This window comes from Balaenoptera borealis (assembly GCF_965194805.1).
Source record: "Balaenoptera borealis genome assembly, chromosome: 3".
In the NCBI taxonomy this organism is placed as follows: Eukaryota; Metazoa; Chordata; class Mammalia; order Artiodactyla; family Balaenopteridae; genus Balaenoptera; species Balaenoptera borealis.
In genome coordinates this window covers 84,715,344-84,733,732 of record NC_138866.1, presented here as the reverse complement: position 1 = coordinate 84,733,732, position 18,389 = coordinate 84,715,344, and the positions used below count along the sequence as shown (strand labels likewise).

At 52.8% G+C, this 18,389-nt stretch overlaps 1 protein-coding gene across 2 annotated transcripts in view; it reads right to left on the bottom strand.

Moving 5' to 3' along the window:
* MAPKBP1 (mitogen-activated protein kinase binding protein 1) overlaps positions 1 to 18,389 on the bottom strand; it is a 56,509-nt gene that overhangs the window by 6,819 nt on the left and 31,301 nt on the right. The window contains exons 4-23 of one of the 2 annotated variants that reach the window (XM_082387797.1): positions 10,160 to 10,222; positions 9,526 to 9,583; positions 8,613 to 8,783; positions 8,092 to 8,229; positions 7,651 to 7,833; positions 7,396 to 7,413; positions 6,910 to 7,070; positions 5,931 to 6,120; positions 5,210 to 5,356; positions 4,818 to 4,993; positions 3,953 to 4,044; positions 3,561 to 3,686; positions 3,108 to 3,178; positions 2,815 to 2,936; positions 2,466 to 2,541; positions 2,244 to 2,355; positions 2,007 to 2,070; positions 1,615 to 1,749; positions 1,271 to 1,407; positions 1,011 to 1,066 (exon numbers count right to left, since the gene is read on the bottom strand). In XM_082387797.1, the coding sequence (XP_082243923.1) occupies positions 1,011 to 1,066; positions 1,271 to 1,407; positions 1,615 to 1,749; positions 2,007 to 2,070; positions 2,244 to 2,355; positions 2,466 to 2,541; positions 2,815 to 2,936; positions 3,108 to 3,178; positions 3,561 to 3,686; positions 3,953 to 4,044; positions 4,818 to 4,993; positions 5,210 to 5,356; positions 5,931 to 6,120; positions 6,910 to 7,070; positions 7,396 to 7,413; positions 7,651 to 7,833; positions 8,092 to 8,229; positions 8,613 to 8,783; positions 9,526 to 9,583; positions 10,160 to 10,222 (2,296 nt within the window). The remainder of the gene's footprint in view (positions 1 to 1,010; positions 1,067 to 1,270; positions 1,408 to 1,614; positions 1,750 to 2,006; positions 2,071 to 2,243; positions 2,356 to 2,465; positions 2,542 to 2,814; positions 2,937 to 3,107; positions 3,179 to 3,560; positions 3,687 to 3,952; positions 4,045 to 4,817; positions 4,994 to 5,209; positions 5,357 to 5,930; positions 6,121 to 6,909; positions 7,071 to 7,395; positions 7,414 to 7,650; positions 7,834 to 8,091; positions 8,230 to 8,612; positions 8,784 to 9,525; positions 9,584 to 10,159; positions 10,223 to 18,389) is intronic. The other variant, XM_082387798.1, reaches the window with a different exon arrangement.

Genomic DNA, 18,389 nt, shown 5'->3' with positions numbered 1-18,389 from the left:
ACAGTCTTAGCAAACACTCTCACGTCACCTACTGTGTACCAGGCACTTTACACGTATTAGTTCATTTAATCCTCACAACCACCTTATGAAGGAGGTACTACCATTCGCCTCACATGTACAGATGGGAAAACTGAAGCACAGAGGCCTTAAGTAACTTGTCCAAGTCCCACAGACAGTCTGCCTGCAGGTTACAGCTCAGGTAGTCTGGCTCCAGAGTTCAGGCTCTCAGCTTCACTCTGTGTCCTGTCCTAGAGGACCTTCTGGTCTTCATCTTCACTGGTGTCATGGACACCTCAGAGCTGGGAGTCTCTAAAAGGCCCCCACTCTGAGGACAGCCCAAGTCCATTCACAGCACCAAGGACAAACCAATGGCCCTGGCTTGAGACACATGGCCCGGTCAGAAGGCACCAGACACCACACCACCATCATCCCATGAAACTGCTGCTGACAATGAAAGGTGCTGGAGCTTGAAACCCTGACGTGGGACAAGGGAAGGCTGGGCAGCCTCTGCAAGCCTTCATCCTCCTCCCGGCCACCCTGAAGTTGCTGCTCAGCTACTGGTCCTCTTAAGGCCTTTTCCCTCTAACTCTTCCGGAAGTTCTGAGCTTAGCTCTTCACCTGGGTCTTTAGAACTACAGTTTCTCCAGATTTCAGTTCTTTGGCCCTTTGACTTTCTTGAAATTTCCTTGTAACCATTCAGCTTAGACCCCTTTTCTACTCCCCACCTCAACATGTTCTTTGTTTACTCCCAGGCCCCCAGGAGGCTGAACAAGCGGAGTATTTCCCCTAGTGGTGACTAATCCTTGCAGGCCACAGGGAGGAAATACCTGGACTTCGTCACCCCTCACCTGGAACCAGCCCAGGGGCTCGAGCTCCCCTTCCTTGGACACAAGGGGTGCAGACGTGGGCAGACCCCATGCCCAAATGCCTCCCCAGGTGCAGAGAGCCCTGCTTTCACCGTCCTTCACTTCTTGTAACCTTGGAAGGACATTTTAACGACGGTGACTCACCCGACTCATCTCCCAGTGGGACAGGCTTCGGGGCAGGGCCGTGCTGGGCACCGAGGCTAGACAGAGACCGGCAGTCAGAGAGGGTTTCGCGCCCACCCACCGTGCAGCGCTGGTCCCACAGCAGCCCACACCCTACGAGGCTACGACAACGCTCCAGTTTCCTCGGCTCACACTGCTCTCACCCCCGCAGCCCCCGAAAGGGCGCATCTAGCCACTGCACCAACTGGTGCGTGTCTGGCCCACATCAGACTTCCACAGACCTGGCTCTTTCTTGGTACCCTTGGCAAGGATGGGCAGAGCTGGAAGTTCTTCTTCTTCAGTGCCCTCGTCTTCTCCCTCCTTGTCACTGTCTGATGAGAGAGCTAGTCCAGGAGATAGCATCGATGGGGCCTCGTGCCTGAGTCCAAGACAACGAAGGTCAGGGGGAGGGGAGACTCAATAGGGGAAGAGGCCAACGTCTTGGGTCTTCGTGTGAGAAACAAGTGTTGGGAGATACAGAGTTTCTGAATGGCAGGTCCAGAGCAAGGAGGAGGAGCCGTGCCATCACAGCGAGCAGTCTGGATGCCCACCCACTGCTTGTCCATACCCCACACTCTGTTCTCACCGGTTGGGTCCAGCAGCCCTTTGGGGAGAGGATGGTCCTTGCTGCTTGCCCCCGCGCTGATGCTGGCGCAGCTCGGCCAGACGCTGCCTCATGCTGATGGTCATCTCAGAGCTCAGGCGCCACACAAATATGCAGCTGGGGTAGAGCCACAGAGTTGGGTGAGGGAGGAGTAGGTAGGTCTCTGTGGGTGGCAACACCTCTAGCACCCCTTTCTCCACAGGCTGGCAAGGAGACCAGAGCCACCCTCCAGTGCCAGGTCAGGCCCAGCCAAGAAATATTCCTGTTCAGCCCTACTTCCCAAGACATCACTGAGTTGAAGAGAGGGGAGGGACAGGGTGTGTTTGTGGCACAGAGGAAGAATCTGTGTCTCAGGGAAGCTGGCTTCTGCTCACCTGTCCCCTGACACGGAGATGAGATGTTTGCAGTCGTTACTAAATTTCATGCCAGTGACAATCTCTGTGAAGAACAAAGAGTATGGCCTATGAGCCCCACTGAAGTCCCAGCCAAGTGTCTGTCCCAACACACAGGGGGTTAGCTGGAGGGGAGGGACAGACAGCTCTGCTGGGACGCAGGAAACTAAAGGGAGAAAGAGGGAAGTTCCAGGGGGAGAGTATCAGGGCTACACTCACCTGAGTGGCCAAACATGGTAGCCACACACTCGCCTGAGGAGAAGTCAAAAATGGAAAGGTTCTTGTCGGAACAGCTGGTAGCAATGTAGATCCCTGAGGGGTCTGTCTGCACCTGAGGAGTGGGACACACAGCTGGACGAGGACAGGGAGCACCAGTGCCTCTCTGCCCAGCGCCCCGTTCTCCCGTTCTCCAGCCCAACGTCCATCCTGCTGGGCCCTTACCTTAATCAGAGTGCCATCCTCACCCTGCGACCCTTTATACAGCTTCTTCTGCTTCCCGCTGCTGATGTTAAAGATCCTGTGAAGAAACACACTCATTCATGAGGAGGAGGTCACGGTCACTTGGGTGGCAGCAAAGCCAGCATTCACCCGCAGCTCTGTTCTCTCTGGAAGCCACTCCCCAACACCAAAGGGGCTACCACCTCTTGGGTGACGCAAAGTGCTCATTCTGTAGGCTCAAGGGGGGCACAAAGTCCTGGACAAAAAGATAGACACAGGGCTGAGCTGCCTAGAGCTGACCCCCTTGGGCATGAAGGAATGTGGTCAGATGGTCTGAGAAAGGGATGCCCACCGAATATTTCGATCCTGGCAGCCGATGGCTGTGTACTTCCAGCTGGGCTCCACATCCATGTCGTAGAGGGTCGTCTTCCGTACCACGTGGTGTGTCCGTGTAAACTGTACTCCATCTCCAGACTGCAGGGGTGGAGCATGAGGGCAGATCCCATGCCCAAATGCCTCACCAGACCCAGAGAGCCTTGCTTTTGCCGCCCTTTACCTCTCGCAACCTCAGGTAGGGGAAGCGTAGCGACCCCACGCCCCACCCACAAACCCACTGCCCCATTCAGGGACACCCAGTAACCTCACCTTCTGTGCAGTGCGGAAGTAGATGCTCTTGTCTGCTCCACAGCTTATCATGCGGACTTGCCCATCGCTGGCTATGGAGGAAGGGGGCCTAGCTGTTCCCACTCCTCTCACCACAAGCAGGCCAGCCTTCCCTCCGCTTCCCTCCACATGTTCCCTCTATGGAGCTACTCTACAAGGCTGAGACAACCAATTAAATCAGGATGCTTCCCTCCAAACCTAGGCCTTCCTTCCTCCCCATTCTCAGCTAACCTGGTTGCTCAGGGTCCCCTGGACTAAGAGTCTATATTCCACCTGTCTTCCCATCCAGCCCCGGGCCGGCCAGCTAGCTGCTGTCCCACATGCCACTGTGACGGGCATACCCTTCCCATGGAGGCAGGACGCAGGTGGCAGTGGGGGGGCAGGGGAGATGTCGGTCATAGGTGGCAGAATGTATCTCAATTGCCCTGCCCCTACCTGCAAACTTGACAGCTGTGATGGAGGATGAGTGCTCGTCCAACGTCTGCTGTAGGCTGTACTCCCGTCCAGCATCCAACACGTGGATCAGCCGGTCCCGGCTCGCTGACGCGAGGAGCTTCAGACCTGGGATTGGAAGAACTCCATCAGCCCACGAGTGCCCAGAGCAGGCCCTTATCTGGGTCCAGCAAAAAGGAACTGAGCCCCATATCCCTAAGCCAAGAGAACCACAGAGAAGGGACAGAGCTGCCCTCCTCTAAACCTGCAATGACACCAAATGAGTCAAAGGATTTTCAGTCCCACATCCAACAGCCAGGACAGATGTAAGTGGCACTAGCAGGATTGGAGGAGCCCTGTGCCATTCTGGGCTGGGTACCAGGCATCCTCTTTACCTGTGTCCGGCTTAGAGTACTCCAGGCATAGAATTTCTGAGTCATGGGCCTCCACCTTCAGCATCTCATTTAGGGACTGTAGTTCGTGCACCCTGCAAAGATGAGGAGAGGAGGGAGGGGGTCACTGCCAGGCTGCAGGAAGAGAGACTCACTCTGCTTCCTCTGCTACATCCTCTCCCCTGATCTTTTTGAAAGCTTATTTTTATTTTTGAACTTTCAGGTTAGAGAAAAGTTGCAATGAGTACAGAGAGTTTCCGTATTTCCCTTACCCAGCTTTCCCTAATGTTAACGCCTTACATAACAACAGTCCAGTTGCCAGAACCAGGAAATTTACGTTGGTACAACACTATGAACTAAAGGCTTTATTTGAATTTCACCAGTTTTGCCACATCCTTTTTCTGGATCCAGGATCCTACCCAGAGCCCAAACTGCATTGAGTTGTTACTTCTCTTCAGTCTCCTGTCTGTAACAGTTCTTCAGTCTTTGCTTACCTTTCATAACCCTGATACTTTGGCAGAGTACTGATGCTCTGTCATACGTACCTCAATTTGAGTTGGTCTGTTGTTTTCTCATGACAGGACTGAGTTTTCTGCATTTTTGGCAAGAATACCACAGAAAAAATGCTATGTCCTTCTTAGTGCACCACTATGGGCTTTGTGATGTTGATATGAGGATGCTAAGCCTGATTACTTGATTAGGATGGTTTCTGCTGGGCTTCTTCACTATAATTATCCTTCCCTTGTATATGAATATCTTTTCCCCAATCTTTTAGAGCCAAACTTTTCAAAAGCTCTATCCCTGGGGACTAACTCCCCCAGCCCAGACCATGAGAGGCAGGCAGTACCCATTCCAGACCTGGCATTACCTGAGTGTGCCCACACGGTCCCCTGAAGCGAGATGCTGTCCGTTGGGGCTGATACACACAGAGCGAATGCCCACTCGGGGATCCATCAGGGACCCATCAGCTTTGTCTCCCCCGGGCAGCTCAGTGTCCAGCAGGGCCTGAGTGTTCCCATCCACATAGATGATCTTAATGAGGTCCTAGTGGAGCAGGTCAGGAGAAGTAGATAAGGCAGGCCTGACCCAGTACAGAAGCAAGGGGAGAGGAATGCTGGACAAGACAAAAAAGCCTTGGCTCGCAGGGGCCGGCCAAATAAGAGCTGGGAGATCAAGGTCTGGGGACCCAGTTCCTGAGAAGGCGGTGTGAAGGCGAAGGAACGTGGGCACTAGGCATGGAGTGGGGGCCCCGTGGCTCACATTGCTGAGGATGTTTCGGTGCAGGGTGGAGCCATGCACCCCAGAGCTCTCTGTGTTCCACAGGCGGATAGTGTTGTCAGAGGAACAGGTGATAAAGGAACTGGGGGGCAGGCAGGCCTGGTTACTGTCCTTCACTTCCGGGTAGACCTGAAGGGGCAGAGGGAACAAAGTCAGAGCTCCAATTAGGGAGCAGTCCCTCGCCTGCCCACGGAGACGGAAGGGAATGACATTAAGGAGCTGATGCTGGCCAAGGCTTAGCCCGCTGTCTGTCACATGGTAAGCAAGCCGTAACTATTAGATACTCTTCAAATCACTGCGGGAAAGCACGTTAACCAAGCATCTACCATGTACCAGGCACTCTTCTATGTTTCCCACTCACATTATTTCACTTAATTCTTAAAACAATTAGATGAATCAGGTACATCATTTCACCACTGAGGAAATGAGGCTCGGTCAAGTTCAGTAACTCGTCCAAGATCACCCAGCCCAGGACAAGGCAAAGCTAAGGATGGACGGGGACACATTGGAAGAAGCCTGAGACATATAAGCACTAAAATTCAAGCTCAACCCTCAGGACCCATCTGAAGGTATGTGGACACACGGATGTTGCTGGAGAAATGAGGAGGCAGCGGGAACATGACGTTCTACCTGGGGATCCCCACTTTCTGTCCTCACAATACTGTCCCGGCAAACCGGGTCAGTCTCGAGTCAGCCCACCTACCTCCACACTCCAGACGCAGGAGGAATGATACAGAGCCGAGTACACCTTGCCCACTTTCTTGGGGTCCCTCACGTCCCAAACATAAATGCTGTGGTCGTTGTATACACAAGACAGCCACTGATTAGTAGGATCAAAGGTCAAGGCAATGGTGTCTGGATACCTGGCGTTCGCCACTCCAGAGAAGAGGCGACTGTGGGGAAGAGGACAGAGCAAACTGGTGAGTGAGGAGCTGACGAAATGAGGGATTGAGGGGAATGAAAACAGAAGCCCACCCACAAAGGAAGGAGCAGAGCATGGGAGCCCTCTCCAAACCCACAGGTTTGGAAGCAGCTGCTTGAGAGGAAAAAGCTGCCTCTGACAGCTCTCAGCTAGGAGCTGACCCAGCACTAGCTGCTGGGCCATGGTGCTCTCCTGATGAACACAAACGAGGTCACAGAACACCAACGTGAGACAAGGTAACTCTGTGGTCATGACGGAGTGAAACAAAAACAAGACCACTCTGTAGTGGTGTCTGAGACAGATAAAAACAAGATCACTGTACAAACCACAAAAATGACCAAACATCACTGTTTTCCATCTTTCAGGACTGACTGAAACTTCTTTACCAATTACAGCTTTAGCTCCATACCTTTCCTTCCACCTTTCAAATAAAATTAAATGTCCAATTGTAGAACTGCCCCCACTTCCTCACAGCACCCAACCAGAGCAAAACTTCAGTCCCTGGATCCAATCCTAAAATCATCTAACACAAGCCCAAATCTGACACTAAGCCCTTCCTAACGCCTACATACTGAGACACTCCATGGTCCCCCACAGTGCGCCGTGTACCAATAAAGCCACATTTGTGTGTGTGCAGAGATGTTCCTGTAATCTTTGGGAGTATCGATACACCCTTCATCTTATTCTCTGAAGCACAGGCAAGGAAGGCTGGGTGCAGAGTAAGGCTCTGAAATGGAGGCAGGGGGCCCACACAGCTCACCTGGCCTCTGTGACACTGGCAATGTCTGTCCCCAGGGCATGGGGCCGGGGCAGGGTGCTGAGGAAGTGCAGGTTAGAGGGGTTGAAGAGGCGCACGGTGCCATCAGCGCAGCCACAGAAGATGTAGTCCTGGCTCACAGAGATGCAGTGGGCCACGGTGGTCTACAGGCAGAGGGGCTCACGTCAGCATGGGCCACCAGCTCAACCCCTCCTCAACAGTCACCTGCCAGGAGGAGACACCAGCCAAGGCAGGGGGCGAGGGGAAAGCAGCCCAGCTGCTCTGGCCCGAGCCCCTCAGCTGTTATCTAGAGACGCCCCGCCCTCCAGCAGCAGGCGGCAGAGGGCTCACAGCAATGTGCAGATGGGGGATGGGAGTCCGGGAGCCTTCTAAGGCACTAGAGGTTTTGGCAAAGAGGACAAAATAGGAAAAGCCCAGCAAAGAGAAAGGAACAGCGTGAGAAAGAGAGGAGAGTCTAGCGCCACTTACTGTGAAGCTGTCTGTGTTCTGAGCAGAAGAGGAAAGCAGGGAAAGAAAGACAGAAAGAGCAGAGAGGAGGCAGTTACACAGCTCTGCTCGGGCTGGAACTGGGCCAAGCTCTGGCTCCCTCAAGCCTCTTCCCCCTGGGGTCCCCTCCTGCATGCAGGGCCCAGCCCCTGCACAGAGCCACAGGCGTCAGTCCTCCCCTGAGCTGAGACGCAGGCAGCCCCCACCCACCCCACCCACCGGGACAGAGGTACTTACTCTCAGCTCCACCCACTTATCCAAGAGCCTCCGATCACTGAACTCGCACAGTAGCCCTGAGGACGTGATGCAGAAGGTGCTGTCCGCCTTCCTGCCTCGGCCACAGGCCACGTCGGTGAACAGGTTGTTCCGCAGCTCCCCCAGCAGCCCGGAGCGGCCCAGCAGGGGCACGGTGGCATTCACCTGTGGAGACGCGACACTGTCGCCCACCCATCCGCCCCGGGGGCCGCCCTGGAAACCAGGCCCTGGGGAGCGGGAGGGAGGAGGCGCAGCAAGGCTCTCCTTGCCCTCTGAGACTACCCCTCGGCCCAGACAGCATCTGGCTCATCCAGAACTTCTGGATGGCTGTTGAGAAAGCAGAGGGGCCCAAGGGGAGCAGTCTCCTGGGGTGGGCTGAGTAGACCCTGGCCCTGGGGGCTACTTCCAGCCTGAGCACCTCACCTTTGAGGTCTTACTGTCATCAAGGTACCAGAATTTGATGTGCCGGTTGCCAGCAGTGACGAAGTAGCTACAATCTTCAGAGAAGGACACGGCGGTGACCCGACTGGACACCTTATTGGAGGCTACCACAATGTTTTTCTGGAAGGAAAGCCAAAGGAAGAATCGCAGTTCTGCCTCTCGGAGCTAAGACGGAAGAGGCTCAGAGGATGAAGGAGGGTTAGATAGGATTTGTACTTTAAAAATGTCTCTTTCCAGGATTTACTGGTCAGAAAAAGAGGGGAGGAAGGAGAATCCTTTTCCAGAGGCGTTGAAGAGATTCATTGCCTCTGGAGGTCCTCGGAGGCACAAAGCTAGCCTCTTTCTACCAACACGCTTGGCTACACAGTTGCTCTTTTCTGCTTCAGGTCATTTTCTAGAATAAAACTGAGATCAGCAGGGTGGAATGAAGGGGTTCATTCAGGTCCCCAACTGGCCCTTGGACCCCCATGAGGCTGCGAGGCCGGCCCACCCGGCCCACTCACCTTCCAGGCCCAGACGTTGACGATCATGTCATGCTGGTAGCCCACAGAGACAATGTACTTGGCACTAGGGGAGAAGGCCACACAAGCCACACCATACTTATGCTCCTGCAGCTCCGCCACCTGGCTATGCTCGGCCACGTCCCAAACCCGCACGGCAGGCATGTGCCCGCTCTGCAGGGAGGCAAGAACTGGAAGTGAGGGACAGAGGCACACAGCCTCCCCTAGCCTTTCAGGGTGGGGCCTACCTCTCCAGCTACTGGGCACAGTCTCTCTAATGAGCCCCTGGCCCAAAGCAGAGTGCTACACAGGGCAAAGGTGTAGAGGAAACATGATAAATATCTCAGGACAACAACGATTATCAGAGAGAAAACACCCCCAGATTTGGTTCAGTATCTCCGGGTGAGGGTCTGCGCCCCTGTGTTTGTTCAAAGCTCCTACAGGGATCCTGATGGGCAGCCAGGGTTGAGAACCACCACCACCCACGCCTATGCCTCCCCGTAAGAGACTGAGAAGGGAGAGGTGTCCCTCATGCGCCCAGCAGGGGGCCCCCAGGCACAAGGAATATCTTACGGCAGTGGTTTTCAAAGTGTGCTTCCCAAACCAGCAGAATCAGCATGATCTGGGAACTTGCTAGAAATGCAAATTTTGGGGTTCCCCCCTCCCAAACCTATAGAACCAGAAACTCTGGAAGCAGGCCCAGCAATGTGCACTTTAACAAGCCCTCCAGCTGATTCTGATGCCCACTACGGCTTCAGAACCACTGTTTTAAGGTGCAGCCAAAACCGGGATTTGGCATCCGTTCAGGAAGCCAGAGCGGCAGCAGCCCTAACCAGGCCCAGGACTGTAGCTCTCTGCTGAGGCCAGGCCACCCACCACCGTCCTCAGAGTACTGCAGCCCCCTTTCCACACTCACCTCTCCAGTGACCAAGTACTTGCCATCAGGGGAGAAGGCAAGGGCAGTGATGGTCTTCCTGCAAGAAATGAGGCAGGCTCAAAGGGGCACTGGCAGCCCGGCCTAAGCCCGGCTCCCTCACAGTCCCCTCAAAAGGCAAGACCACGGCTTCCCTGGTGGCGCAGTGGTTGAGAGTCTGCCTGCCAATGCAGGGGACATGGGTTCGAGCCCTGGTCTGGGAAGACCCCACATGCCACGGAGCAGCTGAGCCCGTGAGCCACAACTACTGAGCCTGCGTGTCTGGAGCCTGTGCCCCGCAACGGGAAGGGGCCGCGATGGTGAAAGGCCCGCGCACCGCGATGAAGAGTGGTCCCCGCACCGCGATGAAGAGTGGCCCCCACTTGCCGCAACTGGAGAAAGCCCTCGCGCGAACTGAAGACCCAACATAGCCAAAAATAAATAAATAAATACATAAAGTAGCTATAAAATTAAAAAAAAAAAAAAAAAAAAAAGGCAAGACCAGCAGACACCAGTGGCACATGCGGCATTTCCCTAGCTGGCCCTGGGGCCCAGTCCCAGTCCCCAGAGCCACAGAGACCTCAGACCCTTCTCACAGACCCCAGGAGATGCTCCCTGAGGGCCCAGACCCATTTACCTGGAACTGTTGAGGATGTGGTGCTGTTTGTGTTTCCGGGGATTGAACAGCACGACCACACACCTGGGGAGATGAGTGAGACAACTGACTTCAGCACCAAACCACAGCTCCCCCAGGAGCTCCAGGCCCCCAGGCCAGGGAGCTGGGGCGAGCCAGCTCAAGGGGGCTCCACTTGCCACTGAGGGCAACTGACTGTTTTCTTCTGGCAATTTGCTCTTCCCACTTCCTTTCCCACCCAGAAGGGCCCATCTCTGCAGCCACGTGAGGGTGAAAGGCCTCTCTGCAAGCCTAGCCCCACCAGGTCCCTAAGCACCAGCGCCATCTCTGCCACAAAGGGCAGCAGGGACCCAGGCCTTCCCACAATCCGTGCGCAGCCCAGGAAGGGGGGCAGGAGGGAAGAACTCACGTGCTTTGGGCAAAGCAGGCCACAGGTATACATACAGCCAGTGTGACGTGGAGCCACACGTGTGTCAAGTATTTGAGCTCCAAGGAGTGAGGCCTCTCACGTGTGTGCCCACCTGGGTACTTGGCAGAAGCCAACCCACCCCCAGCCCACACACACACCCTCTACGCGTCAGGTGATGGAGCGGGTGGGAGGCAGGGGACCAGAACCGCTCGGAGGCTCGGTACTACTGGCGGGAGGGGCAGAGAGAGCCTGAGAGGGCCTGGGGAAGCCCAGCCCTGAGAACCCCTGGCCCCGAGCAACCTGAGACGGACCCTCCAGACTGTCGGAAGACAGTGGGAGAAGGCTGGGAGCACCCTCTGCAGCCAGAAGGCGAGGCTGGATGGGATCAGGCTCAGACTGACTTTCCAGAGGCAGCTCCAGAGGGGAGGCCAGGTGCTAGGACTTGGGGGCAAGAAGCGGGCAGCTATGGCCAGCAGTGTTCTCCCTCAGGCTCCCCGGCTATCAGCATGCCTGCGCCCACAGCCCTTCTGCCTCATCGCTTCATCAGAACTGTAACTAGTTGACAGGTGCTAACGTGGAGGCTGCTACACTAGGTAAGGGGATGGGGAGAGAAGGACGAGAGGGCTACGTCCTCCAGACTCAGCCTGGTTTAGTGGGAAGGCACTGCAGACCCCACATCCGAAACCCACCGCTTGCCAGAAACTTGAAACGAAGGCAGGTACAAGCCGCTAGTGAGGGCTCAGCATCTCAGGCTCAATAAACCACTTCCATATGCAAACGCCACAGGTAATCACTGGGGACACTGGGATCTCGGAGGGACACCAGCTCTGCCCAGAACTGCCAGGCTGACGGACAGCCTTGGAATTCCAGAGTCACATCATCTTTTCCTCTAATCCCCTCCCCCAAATCCCTCCTCACTGTTTTCTTTCTTCTTCTCTCTCCATCTCCTAATCTTTGTTTCCTTTTCCTCATTCCTTTCTCCTTCTCTCTTTATACCAACTTCCAGTCTCCCACTTCCCTTCTAGAATGCCACGTCAGGAGGGTTTTTAAAGATATGACCCAAATCAGATGGCTTTGGAAACTGTGCCCCATCACTCTCCCTCCCGCATCCCCAAACACACACACACAAGCACACTTGTCCAGCTTCTGTGAGGGGCAGTCCAGGATACAGGGGGCCTACTTCCTCCAAAACAGGTAAGATTCATAAAACCTTAGAGTCGGAAGGAAGGATGGAAGGAATTAAACGCACTGTGCTAGGTGACTTTAAAGATCACCTGGTCCAACCCTCCAGAATTTTGAGGTGAGGAAACCTAGGCTCCTATAAAGAGCAGAGCCAGGACTCATAGCTCTTCCAGCGTCCAGGCCTCTTTACATCAAACACGCGCAACTCTGATCTGTGTCACCCCTTGCTGAACATCCCTGGGGGGCTTCTAAGACCCAACCCCTTAAGTACCATGAAGGCCCTGGGTGGTGCGGCCCCTGCCCACCCTCCAGCCTCACCCTGCACCATGCTCCAACCACATCCTCTCACTCCCTTTAACTTGCTGTGCTCCTCCGACTCCAGGCCTTTGCTAGAGCGCCTTCCCTCGTCCGGAGCATTCTTCTCTCCCTTTTCCAACTAGTTGACACATAGTCCTCTTTCAGATCTCAGGTCAGAAGGCCTCAGTATATGCTCTCACAACACAGTTGTATCAATCTTTTGTGACATTTATCACAACTGCAATTTTACAACTTTTTAATTTTAAAATGTATTTTATTGAAGTGTACTTGATTTACAGTGTTGTGTTTAATTTCTGCTGTACAGTAAAATGACTCATTATACATATATATACATTCTCTTTCATATTCTTTTCCGTTATGGTTTATCACAGGACGTTGAATATAGTTCCCTGTGCTATACAGTAGGATATTTATTGTTGACTGCTGCCTCCCCCACCAGACTGTGTCTTCCATGATGGTGGGAACTGAGCCTGGTTTTGCTCACTGTTTTGTCTCCTGTGCCTAGCAGAGTCTGGCCCATCACAGTTGTTCAAGAACCGTTTATTGAATGGATGAATGCCTCCCTTGGTCCACTAGCTTGGTCTACTGGGGTATCTGTAGGCCCAGCTCTCCTCCCTACTGCATGCCCCACCTGTCTTCTATGGAAGGCGGCACCGAGGATCTCCAAATCCTCAGAGGCAGTGTGGGACAGTGGGGACACTGTGAGCTTTGGAGTCAGAGACCAGGGTTTGAGTCCTTGTTCTGCCATGTACAGCTTTGTGACCCTGGGTAAGTCACAAGCCTATTTCATTATCTGTTAAAAAAGAGCCACTAGATGGAGTTAGAGTCTGTCATACAGAGTGAAGTAAGTCAGAAAGAGAAAAACAAATACAGTATGCTAACACATATATATGGAATCTAAGGAGAAAAAAAAAAAAAAAAGGTCATGAAGAACCTAGTGGCAAGACGGGAATAAAGACACAGACCTTGGACTTCCCTGGTGGCACAGTGGTTGAGAATCCTCCTGCCAACGCAGGGGACGTGGGTTCGAGCCCTGGTCCGGGGGGAGCCCACATGCGGCGGAGCAACTAAGCCCGTGCGCCACTACTGAGCCTGCGTTCTAGGGTCTGTGAGCCACAACTACTGAGCTCACATGCCACAGCTACTGAAGCCCACGTGCCTAGAGCCCGTGCTCTGCAACAAGAGAAGCCACTGCAATGAGAAGCCCGTGCACCACAACAAAGTAGCCCCCGCTCGACACAACTAGAGAAAGCCTGTGCGCAGCAACGAAGACCCAACACAGCCAACAATAAATAAATAAATTTATTAAAAAATAAAAAGACACAGACCTACTAGAGAATGGACTTGGGGATATGGGCAGGGGGAAGGGTAAGATGTGACAGGGTGAGAGAGTGGCATGGACATATATACACTACCAAATGTAAAATAGATAGCTAGTGGGAAGCAGCCGCATAGCACAGGGAGATCAGCTCGGTGCTTTGTGACCACCTAGAGGGGTGGGATAGGGAGGGTGGGAGGGAGGGAGACGCAAGAGGGAAGAGATATGGGAACATATGTATATGTATAACTGATTCACTTTGTTATAAAGCAGAAACTAACACACCATTGTAAAGCAATTATACTCCAATAAAGATGTTAAAAAAAAAGGAGCCACTAGGATCAAGCTCTCAGGACTTCTGTGAAGATCAAATAATTTTTTTTGGACACACAGTGGGAGCCAAACAAACGGCAAATCTTACGATTACTCCCCCTGGAGCACGGACAGGGAGCCAAAAGGGGCTCCTGGCAGTGGGAACAAGGTGCTCAGGGACTGCGTCAGGTTTTTCCTTCAGAAAAACGGAGGTGAGTCCTGTTAGGGTCTGAGTAATGATAAAAACTCTCAAGGAGGCTTCCTTTAAAGTTCTGGGAAGGCAGCCAAGGAAGGAGAGCTGGGTGAAGCCTGGGGAAAGAAACTATCTACATTTTCATCCACTTAGGAGATGATAAGCTTGGAAGGTAGCAAGGAGGGGATGGGGGAAATGCTGAGGGAGAAACTACCTCAAGTGACTAGGACAGCAGCACAGAAGCACAGAAGGAGAATGGAAGTGACACCTCCTGGCTAAGTTCAAAAGCACCACGCGAGAGTTTCAATGAACTCTAAGCACGAAGGCCTTCACTTCCTTTCATAACTGGTCTACTGCTCTTCACACAGTGGGCCCAATAATAAGAGTTACCATTTATCCAGCACTTTCTGTGTAGCAGGCACTCTGCTAAGCACCTTGGAGGTCTGGTCTTGGCTAATCCTTACGACAAGCTTGTGATGCTGGTACAGAATCAGCCTCACTTCAGTGTGGAGAAACGAGTTCAGAGGTCTTATTCAAGGCCTCTCAGCTAAAGCAAAACAGAGTCAGGATTCCAGAAGCTGTGCTCTCAGAAAAGCAGAGTGGAGTGAGTGGGAGAAAGGAGAGAAAACTGAAGCTGAAAAGGAGAGACAAACACAGAAAGCACACTGACCTAACGCACAGAGCACCAGGGCAGGAGCCTCTGAGAAGAGGCAGAGAAGACTGGGGCGCTTGGAGGGAAAAAGGATTCTGGCTACAGAATCTTTGGAAATCATAACAGGGCACATGAAAATTATAGCAGTTATCGTTCAAAGTTCATAGATCTAGATATTTAGATTTTAATATTTTATTCAGTGTGTGAAAAATGATAACCCCCAGGCCTGCCACCATCACGCAAAGCCCACCAAGTTTTCGGGAGAGCTGACGTTTTCTTGCTATCTGTGCCGCCCGGCTAAGGCGGCCCTCTGCAGGCTCATCCTCTCTGGTGATGGCCTCCAGTCTGAATGGTGCTGGGTTACCTAGCTTTCGGATCAGCTCCAGATAAACCACAGCAGAGGGGTTCAGCTCAGAGCTGATCTGACTTGAAATGAACTGATGCAGATTCCGACAGCCACATTCCAAATCCAGAAAAAGTAGGTGATGAGGGTTCCTTTAAACCTGAAGCAGCATGGTGGCCTTTCAAGGGCGGCTGAGAACACTCCCCAAGTCACCGCACATAAATTCTGAGTCTTGCTGGGCCATAGCATCCTCTGTTTCCTGTCTCCCCTAGGTTGGACTCCATGGCGGAAGAAGGAGGGAGAGCAGCAGGTGTGTGTAAAAAGACAATGCAGACAGAGGATGACTAGCTTTGAGGCAACCTCTCCCTTCTCTAACACCTCCCAACCCCCACCCCCAGTGTAGCCTGGAAATTCTCATGTGTGGCATGGGAGAGTTAAGCAGAGGAGGGAAACACACACAGGTAGGCCAAGCTGAAATTTTTACTTCTAATTATTCAAATTTGGAAACCTTCCAACATAGAGAAAGAGGAAAAAAGAGACCAACCCTCGGTCACAGCTCCACTTGTGAGGACAATAATGCAGATGGTGAAGACAGAACTTGGCAAAGACCTCCAAGGTCCCCCTGTGCCCAGCTTGCTGAGGTCCTCCCAAGAGAAGAGACCTCAAAAACACTGATGTGGGAGCCTCGTCAGTCTTCTCTGACCTTTGAGCAAGTTTCTCAGTCTGCTAGGGAGGGAAGGGTGGGGTGCAGTTTGCGTCAATCTTTGGCCCTTGGTCTCCGCATCCCTTGACCCTGGCCAGCACAGCAGGCAGTCACTGGCACGTGCCCTTGCAGCAGTACTGGCTGCAATCCTCCACATGACAGGTCTGGGCGGGCCCAACCGGCTGAGTCCCGTAATTCAGAACCCCAGGGTACAGGTACAGGGACTCTGCTCACTCTCATAGGGAAGCAGTGAGGCCTCAGTCTCTCGGGGCCTCAGCCCCGGAGTCATGTGGTGGAGCACCCGTACCAGGTGCTGGGCCCACTGCCCAGGAACTTCTCTGAACCAGGAAGGGCCAAGCCCTCGACAGCCCCCGTCCCTGGACAGGTCCAGGCCTGCTTTCATCACCAAGAGCCCAGCATTCCCACAGGATCCACCTCCTATGACTCTCCATCCTCCAGAAGGCAGAAGCAAATGAACCCTGGGATGAGCAAAGAATGCAGAAACACACACAGGGAGCAGGACACAGAAGGTCTGAGCAGGGACCCTGCACCTTAGAATTTCCTCTTTCAGACCAAGAAAAATCAGAAGGTGACTCACAGAGGCACACCAAAGGTCCTTCAAGCCTTGCTCATACATCACCCTGTACGCCTACTTAACATTATAACCCCACACCCCCACATTCTCTATCCCCTTTCACTGCTTCTTGCTTATACTTTCTCCAAAGCACACATCAATCTATAATATTCCATATAATTTACTTTGGGGGAAGGGAGAAGATCTATATTCATCACTAAGACTGCCAGCTCTGTGACAGTAGTGTTTATTTTGTTTACTGTTACATCCCAAAGGCCTAGAAAATTGGCACTCAATACATATTTGTGAATAAATCTTTAAATCATTAGCTACCAGATCTCAAAGCCCTAACTCCCAAGGAACCTCCTGAGTAGCAGGCCCCACGGCAGGTCCACAGTTCTGTCCAACCTTAGACTTCTAGGACTCACTGATGCTCGAGGACACTGTGATGATAGAAAGAATAAGAAAACTGGGGTCAGGCAGACCTGTCTGCTAACGTACTGTGTGATCTTGGGCATATTCCTTAACTTCTCTGAACCTCAGTTTCCTCATCTATAAAGCAGGAATAATAGTATCTATGCCTCAGAATTGTTGTGAGAACTGAAAAAAATAATATGCAAAGTAACCAGCAGGATGCTCCTAGCCATCTTCTTGAAGGGTTCTCTGGGGCACCAATAACAAGGAAAGGGCTATCGAGGGGTTCAGCAGTTGCAACAGGAACCCCAACTACGGTATCCCATATAGGACTTGCAGGATACTAGTGACTCATTAGGGTCCTCCTCCAGGTGTGGAATTACCAACTGTCCCTCCAGATTCACTCCCAAAGGGGAAATCTTACAGCTTTAGTTATTCTAAGAGATAATGAGTCTAGGACGTTTCCTAGGGCATCCTTGGTTGTGGTCCTCTTCAGGACCCACATGGAACCCAATGCCTTCCAAATAAGTAACCCTCTTAGGCCAGCCCATGAGACCCACTGGCATCTCTGTTTCTGGGATGCTCTATGAGACACACACACCCCTCCCCCCCATCAAAGGCATGAGAAAAGACTTGGCAGTAATAACCCAGTGAATAACGTGGTCACTGGTGTAGAGCTACCAGTACACCTCTCTCTGTCCAGAGGACTCTGAACATATTCCCTTCTGGTACAAGAGGTAGATGTCTGTGAGCTGCAAGACTCACAAGCCAGGTCCAAAAGCAGTGTCTGAGCCCCCTTTCTCTCACTCACTATGGTCTAGCCACCATGGCTGCTGTTTAGCTACTCAAACAAGTGAATTGATTCCTCCTTTCTTTGGGACCTTTGTAGTTGAGGTCTCCTCCACCTGGAAGCGCAGATCTTCACACATAGATTCCTCTTTGTCACTCAGACACCAGCTCAAATGTTACCTCCCACTGAGCCCTGACCAGCCAGTCTTAAAGTAGCCCCACCCCACCCCGCTCCCAGGTATTCACTTACTCTCCTTTTCCATCACCCCGGTTTACTTCTTCAGAACACTTACCACTCTCTGATATCACCTTGCTCATTTATTTGTTCACATGCTTACTGTCTGCTTGCCCCTCCTTAAACTCCACAGAGGCAGTGACACTGTCTTATTCACTGCTGTATATATAGAATCTGCGGCTGGAACAGTGCCTGGTCCAAAGTATATTTTCAACAAGTATCTGCTGAACAAATGAATGACTGTATCGATGAACAAGCTGTCTTGGGAAGAACTACAGGGCCCCACTTTTAGGTGTGAGATCTGTAGGGAAAGCAGGAGAAAAGGCACTGAGGGGACTGGTGCCTGTGAGTACCCTTGCATGTGATTCACAGCCATCAGGGCACCAAGTGCAAGCATCCTCTTCCCTTAGGTCCACCGGACCTCTCCACCACTCCACGTACTCCCCGGCAACCCCCCCACCCCCCACCCACAGTGCTTACCACAGAGAGGAAGAAGGGAGCTGTATGCTCCTTCAGCTCAGATGCCACTAGAACACAGTCCAGGAGGAGACTCTGTGCTTTCACGTGCAGTCCAAAGCTTTGGAGCTGGATCTCAGCATAAATTCCAATATGCGCTGAGTAAATGGAGGGCCTTCTCAGGAGAGCTGGGTTTCACCTCCTCCTCCCTGCTTAAACCACCAAGAGGTCTCCTCTTGGCTGTTGCATAGGGCACCTCTCACGCCAGTAGCTGCTCTGCACAGAGGCTCTGCACTCAGGCCAGGCCCTGCACCCTGGCATTAGGGGTCAAGAGA